Here is a 20,984-nt window from a genome sequence, read left to right as displayed (position 1 = left end):
CCCTCCCACACACACCCACCCACACACACACACACCGTAAATATAAAGTCTTGTTGTGCATATCTTTTGCTCATATTCACACACATGTAGCCACACACACACATGCGCACACAGTCACCTGTTTACTATGGTGATGAGTTGCAGCAGAAGGTGAAGATCTGTAGCAGTACGGCCTTGTTGAGGCTGGGGGTGTCACGCTAATCCCACACCAGCACACGCACACACTCTTCCTGTGTCATATATGACTGTCGGCATTCACATGCTCCTCGACGAACACACTTACAAAGAGGTGCTGTCGTGTTGGCGGGCAGTTTATCACGTTGCTCTTCCGTCTTGCTCTACACTTTCTCCATCTGCACCATGGCTTGCAAATGACTTTCTGCTGCCAAAATAATGAACGGCTTAGAGTGTACACATCTTCAATCTTTCTCATCCATACTCTCCCTTGAATGCTTCAGGTTTTCTATATATTTTTTTTTTTACCTGCTTTTCTTCTTTTTTCTTACTGTGATACTTACCACTGCCAATCATCCTGTCCTCTGCTAGTACTGAAATAACTTCCTGATTAATGTGATTAGGAACTGTATTTGTCTGTTCAGTTGGTTGTGCTGTTTGCCTTGTATTAGGTTGCATGATTATGTCACCTACTTTATGACACTAGCACTTATATTAGGGCTGCAACTAACGATTATTGCCACAGTTGATTAATCTGTTGATTTTTTTTCTTCTCTTGATTAATCAATTAGTTGTTTGGTCTATAAAATGTCAGAAAATCTTGTTTTGTCCACAAAAAAAAGATATTCAGTTTACTGTCAAAGAGGAGAGAACAAACAATAAAATATTCACATTTAAGAAGCTGGAATCAAATAATTTGTATTTTTGTCTTAATATATTACTCAATCCGACTAATTGATTATGAAAACAGTTGGCGATTCACTTAAGAGTGGACAACTAATCGATTAATCATTGTAGCTCTAGAAGTATATACATACTGTACATGGCATATATACAGTATATGTACATATATACATACTGTACATATACTGTATATATGTATGAATCTGTGCTTCTTTCTTTAGTGTGGTGGAGGTTCTGGAGAAACATGGTCTGCAGAAGCCTATTTCATATGTGAGGAACAGCCAGAACAGGGAAGAAGAAGCCCACCAACTAATGGTCAAACTGTGCCGCCACACCGGCCGCAAGTATGAACACAAAAAAGACACTTACAAACACAAATGTCTGTCAAAATCCCAGAAACATACCTAACATGTACATCTGTATACATCTCTAACATTTATATATCTGCATATGTGCATGTGTCCAGAAACCCTCCAGTGAGTGAGACGGTGTGGAGAGGTCTATTGCAGGACCTGCTCGACATGCAGCAGAATGTCTACACCTGTCTAAAGCAGGAGACATGTCACCAGGTAAAGACAGCAGAAGAAGATCACACGGAATAATGAGATTTGTGGTTAATGGTTTAACTGAAAACACATGCACATTTTGCTCTTTGAGTGTAACTTTGTTCCCTAATCCACACATTGAGTTGTGGGTGTCTACCTCCTGAACAATTGAGTTCAGACAGTGCACAGTTAAACGCCATCTCTCCTTGCATAATATCCACTCTCCTCCCTGACTGCTGCAGGTCTTTGTCGAGTCCCTGCTGTGTTCCAGCCGCGTTGAGAACGTACGCCTGGCAGGGCAGCTCATGCACTGCTCCAAGGTATATTAAACATGACCCGTGACACCACTTCACACACTCGCCCATTGAGGACTCCAAATATTACACCAGCCGTAATGAATTCTAATGCTGCAGTCTCATTGATCTCTAAATGTTATATTTCTTGTTTCCAGGTCAGCCAGGATGTTCCCGTCAGCTTGTCTTTCCGGGGTAAAGGTTACGCACTGAAGGTGGCGTACAGCAACAGCTTGGAATTGGTGTTGGCTGCTGCCAGAGAGTACTTCAACTCATCCACAACGCTTACAGACCCCTGCATGGGCCTGGCCAGGTGAGGAGGAAAATCAGAAGTATTTCTCTACTTATGACGACTAGTTTTATATTTTTCACTGGTCAGTTTGCCAGTTCTCAAAGCCTGACTTTACATTTAGTTTTCTTTGTCCGAAGGTAAAGATAAATCTTAGAAGTTATAGGTTGTTGGATGTAATTTCCAACCAACCTTGAACAATCTTTGCCATGCATAAGTGTTTCTACACTGTCTCAGATGTCGACCTTGATTCTTGTAGATGTAGGAAGAACACCATTTATACCTGCGTGGGTGAATGTATGGGTTTGTGCTCGCATGACATGGAAAAATAATGGTACCTTCTTTTATTTCATCTCCTATAGTACATTGCATTAAGTTTATTCCAAGTACAAGTATTGGTATGAGAGTGCATTTGTGTCCGTTGCTGCTTTTAGAGCTCAGAGGGGGACTGGTGGGTGTCTAACCTTACCGTCTGTTCGTAGGGGGGAAGTGGGACAGTAATTGGGTCGTCATTCATTTATAGTAACTAATGCAGAGGCCCCCCTCCACACGCTTGGACAACATCATCCATTGTAACACTCCCACTCTCTCCCACACTCTCTCTCTCTCTCTGTGTGTGTGTGTGTGTTACTTGAGAAATTGAGAACTGAGACAGAAAGTAGTCTGTGAAATTATGCATGTGGCTTTGAAATTAATAGGCCATACAGACTAGCTGCCTGTGTCCTTTAGATTAAAATAACTGCTCCACAGACACACATTTACCCTGTGTACTAAAGGCCAAAGAGACGCACACACGCTCTGACAGATACACAAACTGTACCTGCCGGTGTCCTGAAAGGATGTGGTCAGTGGCAGCAGGCACCAGGTTACACAAGGACAGAAAGATCTCTTAAAATAACATGGGAATTCCCCCCCCCCCCCAACTACTAAAGTGATCCTGCAGCATCACTCCGGACAGACAGAACAGAGGACAACTCACACAGAGACGCTCACATACACAGAGACAGGCAAACAAAGAAGTTCAAACACAGTATCAACAAGTCCTAACAAAAATCTGAAAACAAGTTCTATGTAATATGTCATTTAAAGCTGAGATCCCCACAAAATACAATTGATCTTAAGCGTCAAACTGCATTTTCAGCATTCTGGTGAATTTTATGCATGGTGCAAATGTCTTTATTCATGTTAGGGAACTCTTACTGGGTTTTGAGGACCCCCTCACAGGGAGAAAAATGTATAGGAATAAGGGGGGGATTCATTTAGCTGTCTCTCTCATATCTAAGAAACTTTATCATGCAAGACCTTGTTTGAGTAGGCGAGAGCTGGAGTGGAAATGACACAGAAATTAGGAAAGGGAAATCATTTTTGTATCAGTATGCTGGTGTTCACTGTGCTGGTGTGCAACGTAGTTTGGCCAAAAGAAGGACAAGGTTTCTACTACAGTGCGGTGTTCCATTGATTGATAACTGCAACAAAAATGTTAAATTGTATTCTCCCGTGTGTCTGTTAGATAGAAAGTAGTTATCTGCACATTACATGCCGCAAAGCACATTGTAACTCACAAAACTGAAATAGATTTGTTTCACCATCGTCTTTTCCAAGGCAGTCTCCACGCACACACTCGCCTGCAGACACTTCACAGCATGAGTACATAATCAACATGCCCTCTTTCTGTCTCTCATTCGCCCATCCTCAGCCCTTTCCTCTGCTCTCATTTGCCAGGCCAAACCTCTTGTTCCTGGCAAGAACACCAGCCGTGCTCAAAGAGTGGGAAGCTGCTGAGAGTGCTTTGCCGAGTGTGTGTACTCTAGTCTGTTAACAACATTGATTTAAACTCTTGAAGATTTCTGTTTTCGGTTGCTTTCCTTACACTGAAAGGGATTCTGGGATGCCTCTTCTTCCTCTCTGTTCGTTGTCTTTGTTCACAGATTGCTAGGGTTAAAGAAACTGTGGTTTGGCTGACCTTAAAGCATTTTTAATTTAGCAAATTAATCATTCTGTCCCCCCACCCCGCCCCCCCCCTTTTTCTCTCTATCGTTGCTGTATTTTGCTTTACTGTACACTTATGTGATGTGATAATTGTGAAAACCAACAGCAGGCACAGACTCTCACACATTCAGAGCACTGCTACAAATGCTAACTAATGTGCTACATAATCCTATTAAGGGTAATGAGTGTGGATTGTGTTGGAAGAGAAAACTCTCCTGTTTTAGATCCCTCAAATGAGTCCAGACTTTGTAAAGAAATCCACTTGAGAAGTCCTATGTTCCTGAACACCGTGTTGAAACTTCAGATTTAATAAGCCATTTTTGCTACAACTTTGAAAGTGTGTACCTAAATAAGTCAAAGTCTTTTAGCCCTTGACTGTCCTTTCCAATAAATTTGTCATACAATTAAACATGTTGCTGCTGTTTTAAAACCATTTTCTGCAATCTGTCAGAAGAATGCAAGTGATTGTTGAGTTTCCATGTTCAGATCATAAGAATCTGAAGACTTCCGTAACTGGTTGTTGTCTTCAACAGGGCGTGTCTCCAGCTGATCACAGACTGTCCACCGGTCATCCAGGACGAACTAGACCTCATCAGCGCCCTGAGCCAACTGGAAGACTTCAGCGTCAGCATCCTGCCGCTCCAAGGTTACTACGCATTTTTAATGTCTGAGAAGGAAATGTGCTCAGTTCACCACACGTGTGCTTGCATTGCTTGTCTGTGCTGTGTCTATTCTTTCAAGCGTTTTGAATTTAAAATTAGACATGTAGAGGATGTAAGGACATCATCCTTAACCTCACTCACCGACGCGCCATCCAACCTGTCTCTATCCCTGCTGTCAGCTCCTCCCTCCCTCCCTATGTTACTTTTTCTTGCCACTATATCTAAATATATGGTTATTTATGTATCAACTGTTGTGCAAACAACATCTGCCTGATGGCCTAATTAGGATTGAAGTGTTTGGTCTCTGTGTGTGTGCTCTCTCCTACACTCACTCACACACGTCATTTTTTTTTTAATGTTCCATCTGTAATCCCGGCCAATCACTATTCACCTCCACACTCTTCCTTTCTCTCTCGTCTGGCCCCCCCCCCGTACCCTATCGTAGCACTTTCCAGGCAAGGCTCTCTGTTAAAGGAAAGTGTGGAGCCAGAATGCACCAGCTTGGCCCCTCATCGCCTCACCTCTGAACCAAGGTGTTGTTTGCCTCCGAGGCCTCTGCTCTCTTCCCTCTTTTGCCCTCATCAAACTGAGCTGCCAACATAAAACCACTGTGACAGAGAGAGAGCCATAAACTACCATCTCTCTCACCCTCTTCTTTTTCTCCTTCTGCATCACTTATTCCTCAGTTGTTCCTTTTTTCTCCCGTACAATCCCTCCTCTTTCTGTTCACTCCCTACTGTCTCCTCGCATTATGACCAAGTGAAAACAGGAGAAAGTTTAGGAAGAAAGTATGAGAATGAAGGAAAAATGCGACAGGGGACAGGCATATGGAAAGAGCGAATGAATAAAGAAGTAGTAGGTGTAGTAAAAGGAAAAATCTCCAATTGTTACATTTTTGTGTTGTATGGGTTTTGTATGTAAAGCCTATTTCCAGGCTCCATGGCTCTGTATTGCCTGCGGTGCCCTCATAGAATCTTTTATATTGACTCAAGGACACATGTACACATACTAGTGTAAAATACACATTCACTTTCTTTTTCACAAAAGTAAAAGCCATATCCCTGCAGGTTTGCACACTCACAGATAAACACACATAAGTATGAAGTGGAAGGATTTGAGCATAGGTAATCCATCTTACCCAGCCCCCAACTGCGCCTTAGGCGATGCTTCATGCACACACCCTCCCCATACTTCCCTCTAGGCCTCGCCCAAAGGAATACCGCGCAATACAGATCCTCAGCAGGGTGCAAAGAAAGCAAAAAAGGCTTGTGGAGGCACGTAACATGCTATTTCTCATGTTTTCAGTACAAGTTTAAAAAAATAAATATGGAAATGGGTTTTTGGGAGTTTTTGTTACCTGGACTCAAATTACAAAAAAGTTGAAAACCTCCCTAAAAGTTCACTGTAGCCTGTTAGTTCGTTATGGAATGATATGCAAGTTATTTAAAATTAAATGCATCTTATAAAAGTCAACGAGTGAGCATTATAACAATTATATCGTGTAGAATACTTAAAAACATGTATTGAGTGATAAAGATGAGTTTCTGACATGTGCTTCCAAGTGGAGCCAGGCCAGTGTATCGGCAGGTCGATGTTACTGTATGTGACTAGAAGATCCAAGAAACTGCATAGACACAAAAATGGAACAATGTTTTACCTGCGATGCAGAGAAAGCAAGGAACAGTCTCAATACAATAATGGGCAGAGAGGCTTGGAAACAACACTGCCTACCCATAGATACTCTCACCTTTGCCAATGATTTAGACCAGTTTGACAGTCAGTTTGACAAACAAACTCATGGGGACGGGATCCCAAACTCCCAGTTTGGGATCCCGTCCCACTTACTCAAGGGGCAATAGCAGGCAGACATCCTGAGATAAGGCCACACAAAGCTTCAGGTCCAGATTGGTCTCAGAGGAAGAACCACTGCAGAGTGCACTTTCAATTTATAGGTGTTTTACACTATTATTCCAGAATCTGCTTGATGAACACGTTGTGCCACTCTTATGGAAGAGCTCCACAATCATTCCAGTGTCTAAAAAGAGCCGCCGGTCCTCACCTAATGACCTCTGACCCATTACTCTTACCAGTATCTTATGCAAGTGCATAGAAAGGGCTATACTGTGACACCTTACATCTCCCCATGGGCAACTAGACTACCCCCAATTTGCCTTTGAAGCAAGTGTTCCTTAGGATGCTTCATTACACACCAAACACATCCAGCATTCTGAGGCTTATAACCAGAATTATTATTTGTTGATATTAGTATAGCTTTTAAAACGATCACGACTGAAATTTAATTAAATTGACTTGATACAAATGGACATCTTGCACACTTTGGATCATATATATTTGGTCTGTTTAAATCATTTGCAATACTTGGGTGCCCCATGGTTGCGTTTTATCTCCTCCACTTTTTTCTATGAATGTTAACAAAATGCAGATCTGTGATTGTAACTTTAGTCTCTTTAACGCCTCCAAACACCCAAACCAAGTGATTTCAGTTATTGTGGCTGATTAGACCTCAGCTCAGGTTGAAGCCAGAGCTTAGTTGGGAGCTTATTAGGTCACAAATCTTTTCTACCAATAAGAGTTGAAAAAAATATAGTTATTTGTGCTGCCCTAACTGAAAAAAACAAAACAAAAAAACTAGAGGCTAACAGCTAACAAGAGGCTCGGGAAGATGCCAATCAATCACTTTAAACATGCCCAATCAGTCCTGGGAAGGGGTCTAAGCAGCCGGATTAATTTAAAACACCTGTGTAGGTGTTCAGGGCCTTTAAGTATGCAGATCACATGGCAGTGGTGGGTTTAAGGGTAATTAATCTCATCAACAATCAATTAAGAGACTGTCAGGAGAGTGCTTTGCTCATGAAGGCTATCAAGACGAAAGTACTCGTTGTAAACAAACCAAAGTGTCAGCCAATTACAATTGAGGGCCAACCTGTAGCAAGTTTAAAATATCTAGGAATGATCTTAGACACAAACTTAAATTCAAATGAACACACGAGGTTCATGGGACTGTGTTCTGGACTGTTTCTTTTCTAGTTGATGTGTGTTTTTAATACTGTGCCGTTAATGTTTTTGGTGTGCATTTATGCTACGTGGACTTTAGTGTTGTGTGCTTAATTTAGTGTTTATGTTTACAATGTATGCGTGTTACCATGGCCGAGACCTGGGTGGAGATTTATGGCCTCTGGACAATGAGTGTGTGTTCATTCCTCCATCCATCTTCATCCGCTTCTCTGGTGTCGGGACGCGGGGGAAGCAGCTCCAGCAGGGGACCCCAAACTTTCCTTTCCCAAGCTACATCAACCAGTTCCAACTGGGGGATCCCGAGGCCTCCCCAGGTTAGGTTGGGTCTTTCCCGAGGCCTCCTCCCAGCTGGACGTGCCTGGATCCCTAGGGAGGCGTCCAGGAGGCATCCTTACCAGATCCCCGAACCACCTCAACTGGCTCAGCGGCTCTACTCCGAACTCTCCACAGATGACAGTGCTTCTAACCCTATCTCTAAGGGAGACAGCAGCCTCCCTCCTAAGGAAACCCATTTCTGCCGCTTGTACCGTAGTGTGTATGTTCAGTGTTTATTAAATAGTTTGAAAGAAATCTCGCCACAGTATATTTTCTGACAACATCACGTGCTTGTACGGAAATGTACGGGCTGGAAGCAAACGCAAGCTTACAGTAAATAGTTCACACTTCCAACAAGATTATACGGAGCCCCCAGAGACAGATGGTGGAGCTGCACGCCACACAAACCAGGAGGAACGCTACATTAATAGTTCGGTAACCTTCACATCCGTTGCTTAATGGGTTTGTAAAACTCCTTTCAGGAACACGTTGTAGGCTACCCATAGCAACGAGAAACAAGAGTTCTTTCATAGCATCCTCTGCCATCTTACGACAAAAAATCCTCTGATTTGATATTAGTGACTGCTTTTTATGATGTCTATTTAAGATTTGTATTAATTAAAATTGAAGCTCTTTCATCCAAGCTGTTTATGCACTTATTACTTATGTATTGTCCTGCTTGTTGCATGTATTCTAATCAATGGCAGAGGAAGTTCTTATATGTATGTCTGTAAAGCCAAAGAACATGTTTATTCTGTTATGCAACTAAAGAAAACACCCATCATCATCATCATCATCATCATCATCATCATCATAGTCCTCATCATCACTATACTGTATCATTATACAACATTTTATTATTTTGCAGACATCATGACAGCAGCTGCATCCATCATTAACACAACATCATTTGTATCATCAGCTGCAACTTTTCCAGATTGAATGCAGTAATTATCAGAACATGTCTGACACCCTTCCCCCTCTGCGTTCCTTCTCTCCCTCCCAGTGCGTCTGCGATCCGACCGTCTGTCTCTCATAGAAGAGTGCATCGCCCACTGCTCCACGGCCTACAAGCAATCCACTACTCTGCTCAATCTGGCCTCACTTCTCAGAGTGGCAGGTACCTAAAGACGCGCACACACACAGACACAACTGACCTCATCTCAGCACCTTTTATTTATACATGTATATATTTGTATATCATTTTTGTTTTGTCATGGAGATTAGGGAGACATTCACTGATTCTCTAGTGTCAGATTCATTACAAAGCTCATGAGATTAAGGGAGAAAGGAGCACCCACACAAGACACAAAACGTACCCCGGCATGCGTGGGTACTTTCACTGAGCACACTGACAGTTCTCCCACAAGAGGGAAATTCATCTTCATAAGCAGCAATGCAGCTTCCAAGCAAAAATCCAGCCGTGCAAAGAAACGCACACCGCGTAGGAGCAAGCACGTTTCACTCCCGACTGTATGACCGTCAGGTGCAGGTCGAGGTCTTTTTTTATTTTTTATTATTACTTTATTGTAGTGTTTTCATTTGGAGTCACATGCTATTATACGTTTTTTCCTGTTTCCTGCACTACAATTTCTCTTTTAGTTTTTTACAATTTATTATTGTTTAAAAATAATAAAGAGAAAGAAAAAAAGTCAATTAAGTCAAATTTGTACACCAGGATTTGCTATTTGATATCTTTGTGAACAGGATAGATGGGTAGATCTTGTTCCCATTCATAGATAAAACCTCAAATAATGTCAGGATGCTTGACATTTTTTATTGACTTTCATTTATTATTTTTTATTTACCGGTTTTCATAGCTGAGGAAGTTTTGCAGACCCTATTATGCATTTTGAGAATGCTGCATCACCTATTAAAATAGTTTGGAGTTGTTTGCTGTATCGGCAATCCAGGCAAACCCCCCCCCCCCCCCCCCGGCCTCTTTAAACCTGGTTGTTGCTTTAAAAACAGATAGAACATCTTTGATCCTCAAAAGCACTTTTAAAGCTGACAGATGCTGGAAAGAGGCTCTCAAGTCAGTGTCCAGTTCAATTTGTTGATGTTTTGGCAATGATAATCTATTTATATTAAAGTCCTTTTTCATTGACGTCCCCAAAAAATAATCTGAAAGACTTGGACCAAAAAACTGACATAAATGCTTTGATGCATAACTTGGCAAGTATTGTACAGCATGTAGAGAAAAAAGTGAAATTAAACATTATCATATACCCTCACAAAGTTTACCGTTTTCAGTTTCTCTCTCTTCATGTTTTTCCTTTCTTTCTTTCTTTCGGAGTTGACCAGAAAAAAAAGGTTTACATCAGTGTGCTTTTGGCTCTCCCAGAGCGGCTTCTGTTATATTTAGTTAGATTTTTGTGAGCTTTCATATCTCCCATTTGGGATTATAAGCGGAACGGTATCACTGCGAGCACACACTGCTAACAGCTAACTGATGAGTCAACACATGAAACCTTAATGATGTTGGCTCAGTTTGGATTTATTTTGAATTCCTGTTTAAAATTCATGGAGGTAAAATAAATATAACTCCATATTTAGTGTATTGAGACCCCTCCTACCACCCACAGCCACCCTCTAACACCACAACATGAAACTGACAACATGTGGGAAAGTGTAAGATGTCATCCTGTTACTTCTCATGCTCTGACATGACATGACATAAACATTGCTGTCTTTCTCTCTCTCTCTCTGTCTTTCTCTGTCCTTTCGCTCTGTATCTTCGTATTTGTTTTTATCTTCATTTCCTGCCGTCTATCTGTCTCCCCATGTGTATTGCTTTCCCCTCTTCTGTCCTCCATCTCTTAACTTGTAGCCCGTTCTGTCTTATCTCTCGGAGGCCTGTCACCAGCTAAAGGAAACCTGCTAACCGGCCTTGTGGCAGTTCTGTGTCTGTGCTGCTCACATTCAAGTCAGCAGGCAGCTCTCGCTGTGTGGTCGCCAAGAAAAAAAAAAGAGGCAGAGGGATATGAGAAGAGGAATAAACACATTTTTAAATAAATAAATGCAGGGGGGAGGCTTTTGAAGGGCGCATATCTCCGGGACTCTGTGGTGAATATTTAATGCATGTATCACCAGCACACCTGTTAAAGAACCCTAATGGTTTGGTGTGCCCGCCTCGGTCCTCAGAAATGCTGTTAAATCATTCTGTCTTATGGAGGGGAGAGAGAGAGAGAGGAAAAAGTTGTTTTTGTCTGACTCAATCAATAATTATGATATTCCAAATGAGAACTAAATTGCTGCAGACAGGATCGTGGTGATCCAGAGCCCCGGGAGTTCATTTTGTGTTCAGAGCTCATTGTCTCGAGTATTTCCTGTTTGGTGTTTCCCTGACATTTCTCACCTTTTTATCCCCTCCTTTTGATTTGTCCGTCAAACGACAGGTAGAGGCTTCAATTGAAAGTAAATGCCAGATTATTTCTTAAAAGCATTTGGTCTAAAAGAAAACGCACGGACGCACACACACACACACACACACACACACACACACACACACACGCATGCACACACAAACACAAACCTCTATATTGAGGTCTTGGCAGCTTTTGAAGACCATGATTCAAGACCTTTCACCAGTCACCCTGAAAATATTTGACCAATACCTCTTTCCCTCTCGCAGTAAACACTGCATTTCTATCTGCCACTCACTTTACACGCACACACACACACACGCACGCACACACACACACACGCACGCACACACACACACACACACACACACACACACACACACACACACACACACACACACACACACACACAGACCAATCCAGCGCCATCACATTTCTTCATCTCCACGGGCGTCCTTTGATCTGCAGTGTGCAGGTTTGTTCAGAAGTCCTGTTTCTGCCTCTGCCTCTTTTGATCGTCCCGTCCTCTATTTTATTGTTTACTGAACTTAGTCTGAGATCAAAGATTATCCTGAGCCGCCACTTGAATGTTAACACCGCAGCCAATCTCACCAATACTATCAAACTGAGATTTATTCCTGTTAAGCAAGGCAGAAAGATGATATATATGTATTTCATACTCCCTCTTTTAGATGAACATACGTGGCAATAACCTCATTTAAGGCAGATTAGTATTTAGTCTCAGGCTTGGTCTGTGGTGCAGCTACTACAGTTAGATGGCCTGATGTTCCAACCTTGAGCCTTTGTGTATGATTGTGTTCAGATGGAGATTTAATGAAGAGGTTTAATAAGCCAGATGTTGAACGTGATATGGAGGATTATGAGAGTTGCTCTTTAGTGTGTTAGATTTGACATGTATACATTTCCCAAGATTAAAAAAAAATAGTATTTGTGTGTTGATGTCTGCTTAAATGGAGATGTGTCTGTTTGTGTCTAGGCCATGACAAGGATGCGCGGAAAGGCCAAGTGCTGACCCTGCTGGCGGAGCAGGCTCTCCATTGTCTGGACTTCAAGGCCTCCTATATCCACTGTCAGGACCTCATGTCTGCAGGTATGTAACATGTGGCACAGCACACATGCAGGTAGTTGACAGAACTATTAGAGTGCACTGAAGCCTGTTAAATGGGATCTTGCATCCTGTCTGTCTGCATTTTGCTTTATTTACTTCAAACATCATTACATGATAATGGCAAAGCTTCTCCCAAAAACATTCATTATCTGTCAAATTCCTTTGGTTTTTTAACAACCTGGCGACAGAGCTCCACCATAGTCACTGTCGTTAAAGGGATTTTTTTCTTCTTCTTTTTGCCGTTCTTCTCTTAGCCAACCTTTGGTTAGCTCTTCTTGTGAACGATGCAGTAGCAGCGGTTTCATGAGCTTGGCTCATAGAAGGGACTGTGTCAATCAAAAGTGAAGGGTTCTCTTTTTTTAATGCTAAGGAAATGCTGCAGCGCCCTACTGGAGTTCCTGACTGACAAATCATAGACTGTCATCCACTCACATACTGTCCAAGGCACGCCACAGTCAGATTTAGGTTACACTGGTATTTAATGATCAAGATACAGAATAGCATCACCTCAGTGCATTGACTTTCGGAACATACTTTTCTCATATGTATTAAATTCCCAGTTATTATTTACTATTTACCAACCTGAATAACTTACTACTCACATCTGATTGACCCGAGGTTCAGTGCTTTGCCATACCAGTCACCCTTATGGGATTACTAGTACAGCTGATCTTGTTAATTGGTGCCTGTCCTATGTATCTGTATCCTTTTTTTGTGTTGTTGTTTTATGTACCGTGAGTCTAATAATAAAGGCTATCCATCTATCTTACTAGAAATGAATCCACATCCATATTTAATATACCCCAGTTTAGCAGCTATATTATGTAGCTGCTGGTATAAGGTGGCATCTACAGTATGTGCAAATCTAGTATCTATTATTGGCTGCAGGCTGCTGGTTAGATAACATTTTACTCACTTGTTAGTGTTGACGTTTTAAAGTTTTAAAGTTTTAAACACATTCCCATTCCAGTCTTATGTCGCATTTCCACTGCGTGGAATGGCTCTACTCAACCTGACTCGCTTTTTTTGGGGGTTTCTATTGGCAAAAGTTGTAGATAGTAGTTGGTACTTCTTTTTAGTATGACCTTGGTCTAAGTTCCAAGGAGAATATCACCACTAGCACAACACTAACACAAACCCGCCATTTTTATATAGCGGCATTTTTTTTTATACCGCTAAAACAGCCCCAGATTTAAAATGATGGCAGCCCGCAAAACTGCGCTCTGCACTACTACGTACACTACGCCACAGATATCGATATGACACGAGTACATTAAATCGCTATACTATTAGGGCCGTACAATTAATAAAGGGCAGATGTTCCTCTGTTTTTTTGCCGATAACAGGATTCAGCGAGTGTCGCGCTAATGATGATGATCATGTCATGTCAGTATTTCTTGTATGTTTGAGCTCTCTGGTGTTTCTTTATGTTGGTGCTTATAATGGTTTGTCTTATGGTTTCAAACACTTAAGAATTTCTCGCTTTGGGCTTCTTACATTCTTCCGTGGATCGCGTAAAATGGAGTTTGACTGATTCCGTGTCTGTTATGCACAAATACAATTAGGACAGCAATGTCACAATGATCTTCCAAGCTTTACTGCCAACTCGTCAGAGTTTCCTTGAAGGGATTGAAAGTGGTCACTGCAAAGTTGACATTTCGTCTGACCCTGCTTTGTGTTACGCCACATAAAATGAAAGTGAATACAATTTCAGTGAGTCTTCCTACAGTGCTGAGTAACAGGAGACAGCGTGGATGAGAAAAAGGTGTCTGGAAGAAAGAGAAGGTGTAATCAGATAAGCACTGATGTTCTCTGTCTGTGAACGCAGTGGGAATAATTGAATCTCCAAGAATTAAGTCAGGCGGCCGTGTTGCTTTTTGACTGCGATGAAGCTGGAACAAATGTGATCCAGTTCTTACAAGGCAATAGCTTCTTCAAGGGGAAGCATGTTTTAGACTTAAATGTATATTAATACCACAAGGGCTTGGAAGGGTAGACTTTATTGTTTCATCAATATCTCAACATTATATCCTCCACATCTTCACATTCTTAGATTTCATGCAGCATGTGTGTGTGTGGGCGTTACCTAGTGTGTTTTAATGCCTCAGTCTTCTATCTAATTCAAAGTAGATTAGCCGTGATAGAAAGACAGAGGTAGAAAAAGGAAACCACTTCTGCTCACCTATATTTGGTGAAATGTTTGTTTGTGAATAGATTCAATTTGTGTGTTTACATTTGACAATGTGACCTTATATTTTGCTTCATCTCCTCTTGCTGGATAATATTTTTATTGATTCTTTTATCGCAGGTTGCTGTTATCTCCTGCACTCATTCACTTGAATTAAAGACACATTGTCCTTTTTTCTCCTTTCTTCTCTTACTCTCACTCTGCCTTACCTCCCCTCTTTGCCTCCATGTGTCCTCCCTCCAGGTTACAGTCCAGCGTGGGACGTGTGCAGTCTGCTCGGTCAGTGTGAGGGCTACGGCGACCTGGAGGCCCGCCAGGAGCTTTTAGCCTTCTCTCTCACCCACTGCCCCCCTGACAACATCCACGGCCTCCTGGCTGCATCCAGTGACCTGCAAACCCAGGTCACTCTTTACCTCTCTTTACCTGTCATGGTTTCATCAATATGGCTTTTTATTAATCAGTTTGCAGTATATGCATTATTTATCTTTTTACCACTGGAGCCAATGCCACTATCTTGTCATTATCTTCAAATTGGAAGAACGTTATGCAAAATAATCAGCTAAATATACAAACGACCGTAACATATCATTTGAGAGACCCAGTCAGCAGTGGAACCATAATTATTAGCACTAATTGCTTATTAGTCAAATTGTAGTATGAATACTAAGCTCTTAGTCTAGCCCACAACAGACAATCAAAATCCAGTGTAGTTAATGCATCATATCATATCCTTTGCTATATGAACAGAACTTTGTTTAATTTCAAATAAGTTCAAGTCTGGTAACTTTTTTTTTTTAATTATTATGTTTTTGGGTTGTCTGTCTGTCCCTCCCATTCTTGTGAGCATTATATCTGAGAAAACTCTGGAAGGAATTTCTTAAAATTGGGCTCAAGGATGACAGGATGTCACTATGACCTCACATCCCTTCCATTCTTGTGAACGCAATATCTCCGTAACGCCATGAGGAAATTTCCTCGAATTTGGCACAAACATCCACTTGGACTTAAGGATGAACTGATTGGATTTTGGCCACAACTCAAGAATTACTACACAAATTATGACAACATTTCACTCAAATGTCTACAAGGAGCAAATGAAAAAATGTATATCCAAAAGCGTTAGCGGTAGTCTTCACTGTGACATCATAATTTTCTTCGAAAAAACACATTTCTGTCTATTTTTCAACGCCACAGGTCGGGAACAGTATTGGTCGGATACTGAATTGGTCACATACTGATGTTAAAACTCCGGTGATTATGTTGATCTTCTGTGCTGCCGGGTTGAAGATATGAATGAAGCATCCATGTTTCCTAAAAAGTAAACTTAATACCTTTGATTAAATTCCTTCAAAGTCTGGACAGAAATGGCCATAATCTGCAACTTGACTGGTTGGCGGACAAACACCGCAATGTGGTCATTTTTAGTTTTGTCTCTCTTCACCATTGTGCTATGTGTCTTTTAATCATACCAAATAACCTTTCAATTTATCCACGTATCTAATAAGATTGCTCTGCTCAAACAGCAGGTTGTATAATAATATAAGACGTCTCAACTCTTGTTTTTCTTCTCCCTCTCCAGGTTTTGTACCAGGCAGTTAATTACCAAATGGAGCCTGTTATTACTGAGAGTGGACGAGAAGCCGAAGAGACAGACTCTGTAAAGGTTTGCGTGTTTTTTACTTTATATGTTTTTCCTGCACGTTAATGTGCTTTCTCTTTGTCTGAGTTGTAGTCTCTTCTGTTATCCCCGTCTGGGTGTGTCTCTGTGCTTTTGTTTGGTTTGTGTGCTTTCCTATTGCTCCATATTTGATGAGGTGTAAATCTAGTGTTAAGGTCGCTCCGCTCGCTTGGTTTATTTATGCCTCCCCTTCTCCTCCCCTTCAGCACCGCCAGCTTTATGATGCCTTGAGTGGCTGTTAATGTTTCATGACTTGCATTGCATCCCTCTTTTGTGTGGATGGCTGCTCAATTTGAAATTGTTTAATGTCATTTTAGGGTTGTATTGATGTCCCTACTCCTCACTCGTGTATATTTAAGCCTTAACTGTGTGTGTGAGGGTGTGTGTGTGTGTGTGTGTGAGGGTGTGTGTGGGTGTGGGTGGGTGGGTGTGTGTGGGTGGGTGCATTTTTCTTTAATATCTTCCGGTCTTTTGTTTGTTTTTTTCAAACATCTTGAGTGTACATGTGTTTGGGTTCCTTTCATTCCCTGACCCTCAATCCCCTGCCAAATAAAGTATTGATGAAAGACACTAAACGATTTGGCTCAGGCCTACTGCCTCTCTAAATTTGGTTTTAAAATCCTTTTCAATTGTGCAGCAACCAACATACCATGAAAACTATTGGCACGCTTTCAAAAAAATTCCCATTCCCAGTCAACCAGCAGAAGTTTGGCACATAACCCCCCATAAAACAGTACAATTACGTTTTTTACACTTAGGATTTAGTGCGCTTTAGAGGTGATGGTTGGGAGATTTTGTTACCTTCAGACAGACCCAAGCTAACTGGTTCTCCCAGCTTCTGCTTTTTATGCTATGCTAAGCTAGCTGGCTACTGGCTGTATCCTTATATTTGATGGACAGATACCGTATACAAGTGGTATCTATTTCATTTAACTCTTTGCCAGAAAGCAAATAAGCTTCCCTTGCACAGAACACAAACAACACAAAGAGCCCTACGGTTATTAAAGTGGTCTTCTCAAGTACCTAATACAAAACAGAACACAACCATGTCTAATACCGCACTGATACTCAAGGGTCCACAGCTTCAAAATTGCCCTTTGGTCCAATATAACATTACAGATGTAGCTATCAGAGAAGCCCTGCTTGTTCATTTGGAAGGAAAAGATGTGTTCAGAGGATTCTGTACTAATGTGGGATGCTTTCAAGGAATAAAGCACAAAGATTCCACAAAGATACAATGGTGAGATATAACGTGGCCGTCATGTTTTTTTCATTTTTTTTATCCATCCTGTTACCTCTGTCATCCGCTTGTCCCCAGGCCTGCGCTGCCTCTGTAGACTCCCCTGTGGGGGCAGCGGGGGACCTGCTGCACAGGACTACAGCTAAGACCATGGAGGTGCTGACCACTACAGGACTGACCACTAAGGCTGTACTGACCGCAGTCAGCGACCACCGCTGGTGGAAGGAGTCACTTAACTACCTTCGGCCGCTGCAAGTAAGAACACTTTGGCTGTTTTAGTGTTAATTTATCTGTTCTGGTTTTCTATGTCAGGTGCAATAAGGGGGCTAATGAATTAAGTCACGAACTCACTTCTCTTCTGGTGTGTGTGTGTGTGTGTGTGTGTGTGTGTGTGTGTGTTGAATTGACTTACGTGTGTTTACGGACTCATTAACAGTAGTGTGCTGTAAAAGGCATGATGAAGCAGCCAACAATAACAGAGCAATGATTTGCTTCATGCTGGATTTTTAACTCTAGTGGTTTGTGTGTGTGTGTGTGTGTGTGTGTTTGTGTGTGTGTGTGTGTGTGTGTGTGTGTGTATAAAGGCCCGGTTACATGTCAGTCCCCGCTGCCATATCTCACACGCTCTTGCTCACAGACTTTAATAGGCCTCATCAAAAAAACAACCAATCAAAAGCTCATCTCTTGCATAATTAATTGGCCCGTCTGATGAATATTTCATAATCTGGCGGTTGCTGGTGGCTGGACTGCCTCGGCGGTCGCCGGGGTGGGGATTGATGGCGTCTCTGGTCTCAGCAGGCGATTTGGGAGGGCGGCTCGTGGTCGCAAGTTTCTTAGGCAAGAGAAAAACCGAGAGGATGTGAGCTTTGGGACAGAGAGAGATGACAGTGCTGTGGGCATGCTGTGAAAGTTTAATGATGTTTTGATGGATCCTCAGGGTCACAACGCAGGAGCCACTAGTCAGGATGGGGCGTATGACAACTCCAACCTGCAGCGTCAGTGCTGTAGTCCTTTTTATCAGGAACTCATTGATGACCCCTGTGTAGAACTGGTGAGTGGCTGAAGACTAGTGTGTCTTAAAGCTCATTATCTTTCATGCATTTGCATTGCTGTTGTCCTTTTTTCTCCTGTTTTTGCCTCAGGTCACTGTATTAAATTACTTTTAGGATTTTCTCCTATGACTTAGAAATTCCTTAAAAGTGGATATTGATTTGGGACTAAGTACTTTTAATGACAAAAGCATTTTTGAAAGTGCTAACAGTGCTTTTCAGGGAATAAATTATAAACTAAAGAGCAATGGTACAATAATAGCAAACAAAATTGGAGATGTGGTCAAAAATATAACACTAACAGAAAAGTACTACATGAATTAGATGGAGGGCAAGGGCATAAAACTTCAAAAGCAAAGGATGTCGACAGAAGGAGTTATGGAAGTAGAAAAGACGAAAAGTAAGAAAAGGAGTAGTTTGACCTTTATGCCTAGAAAATGGTTGCCCTGGGCTAGGACTGGGCTTTTTTACTCCCAGACACAAATCATGTGGATAGCTAAAAGAGTGGATGCAAGGGGAAACAGAGAAGGCCGATACATCTCTTCTCATGACATTTTAATAGGCCTCTCCAAATCCCGTCCTCCTCTCCATCCCCGGCGTTCATCCATCTTCCATCATCCATCTACCAATAATTGCTCTCCACATCCATCTGTCTATGAGCCATCTGATCAATGGGATTGGTTCTTACCTTAACTGTTCCAATGACTGAAGTGGGGAGGGAGGGAGGGAGGGAGGGAGGGAGGAGAGGCTGATTGAGGGAGAAAGAGAGCCAAAAGCAACAAGACAGAAAGATGGATAGAGTGAGAGCGGCAAAGACAGACAGGAAACATTGCGTGTTGAAGCGACAGCTCTGAGGCTGGCGAGATCTCAGATCTCATTGTTCAACTCTCAGACAGAATCCCATAAATGAATCAATAGGCTCCGTCTTAAAGGGCTTTATTTAGCTCTGAAGTTCATTTGTTTACTCCAGCTCTCATCTGTTGGATCCTCAATCACCGTCACCTTAATCACATCTTTGTGTCATTTTCTGATCTGCTCTTCTAAGTGTTTGGATTCCCTCAGAACAATGAGCAGTATTAGTACTAGTATTAGTATACATTCATCACTCTCTTCTCTCTTCTCGTTCTCAGAGTCAAGATGTGTACTCATCCTACAAAGACGTCCCTCCGGAAAACTTTGCCGAGGTTTTGCTGAGGACCGGCAAAATGGCTGAGGCCAAAACGGAAGGAAAAACCCTGTTTCCTGCTACGGAGGGTGAGCATTCAGAAACACAAATGACACATAGTTACCTACCCAATAATTCTGATCAAAATATGTGGTGCAAGTTTAGTGCTACTGTTGGGAAAATTGGGTCCTAAATATCCATCTTACTTTCACAAGCTTTTGTAGTGCAGTTGGAACATTTTGTGACCCATTGTCACATTGATTTAGCAAACTATCTCACATCGGCTAATGAGTTTTTCCTAAATTTAGAAATGCTTTTCTGTTTTTAAATTAATTTACAAATTCTGCAAGTGTTCAAGGTAGATTGAGTGAGGGTTGTGTAACTTATCTGTTTGTTAGTGCCCTGTCTCAGTGAAGCTTTGGTGTTCGCAGAAAGCTGAGCCTAGTCCGCGCCCCTCCCTTCCTCCTGTCCTCTCATCTCCTCATCCCTCTAGCCAGGGAGCCCATATGTGGTAGACTAGGGAACAACACGGGAAGAATAGCCACCCATTGATTAATTAATGTATTCCCACGCATCCCACGGCAACAGTAAATAATGACGCGTCACCATAGCGATACCAGAGAGATTGCATCAAGTCAAAACATCAAGGCCACGCTGCGTGATGGATCACAGCTGCTCGCCAAAATCAATGCCACTACAAAAATAAAGAGCAAATGTATGTGTGTGTGAATACTAATGCGGGGACACTGAGGAATGTGAAAAGCACACTTTGACCATGGATTGCTAATACGTAGATATGCATACACACATCTGTCTCACACACATACACATTCCTCCAAATCCTCTCTCTTTTTCTCGCTGCTGTTGTCTTTCAAATGAATTTCTCTTCTTAAAAGTCACCTTCCCTTCGGAGCTGCCGCTGAGTGCGACGTGTCGAGAAAGAGAAAAGCCGGCCTGAACGGCATCACGTCCGATAACAACCCTTCGATTAATGACTTGCGTATTGGCCCGACACGCCGGCTATCCTCAAAAAACAGACTAAGAGATGGCCTTTAAGAAAATAAATATATAGATTTTTCACCTGGCCCAGATAAGGTGGAGGTAATTAATGATGACACAAGGGAAAGTAACTCAATGGAATTGAGCTGAGTAAGGTGCTGAAACGGGCACTTGGTGTGACGGT

At 42.0% G+C, this 20,984-nt stretch overlaps 1 protein-coding gene across 2 annotated transcripts in view; it reads left to right on the top strand.

The window, feature by feature from the left end:
- Positions 1 to 20,984, top strand: part of nbas (NBAS subunit of NRZ tethering complex) — a 158,935-nt gene that overhangs the window by 48,637 nt on the left and 89,314 nt on the right. For both annotated transcript variants that reach the window (XM_034899544.1, XM_034899543.1), the window contains 12 exons: positions 1,080 to 1,202; positions 1,325 to 1,427; positions 1,646 to 1,723; positions 1,855 to 2,009; positions 4,508 to 4,620; positions 8,994 to 9,107; positions 12,350 to 12,463; positions 14,913 to 15,070; positions 16,249 to 16,332; positions 17,666 to 17,842; positions 18,525 to 18,638; positions 19,767 to 19,890. In XM_034899544.1, the coding sequence (XP_034755435.1) occupies positions 1,080 to 1,202; positions 1,325 to 1,427; positions 1,646 to 1,723; positions 1,855 to 2,009; positions 4,508 to 4,620; positions 8,994 to 9,107; positions 12,350 to 12,463; positions 14,913 to 15,070; positions 16,249 to 16,332; positions 17,666 to 17,842; positions 18,525 to 18,638; positions 19,767 to 19,890 (1,457 nt within the window). The remainder of the gene's footprint in view (positions 1 to 1,079; positions 1,203 to 1,324; positions 1,428 to 1,645; positions 1,724 to 1,854; positions 2,010 to 4,507; positions 4,621 to 8,993; positions 9,108 to 12,349; positions 12,464 to 14,912; positions 15,071 to 16,248; positions 16,333 to 17,665; positions 17,843 to 18,524; positions 18,639 to 19,766; positions 19,891 to 20,984) is intronic.

The sequence above is a fragment of the Etheostoma cragini genome, chromosome 18 (genome assembly GCF_013103735.1).
Source record: "Etheostoma cragini isolate CJK2018 chromosome 18, CSU_Ecrag_1.0, whole genome shotgun sequence".
Lineage (NCBI taxonomy): Eukaryota > Metazoa > Chordata > Actinopteri > Perciformes > Percidae > Etheostoma > Etheostoma cragini.
This window is presented reverse-complemented; position numbering and strand designations above follow the sequence as displayed.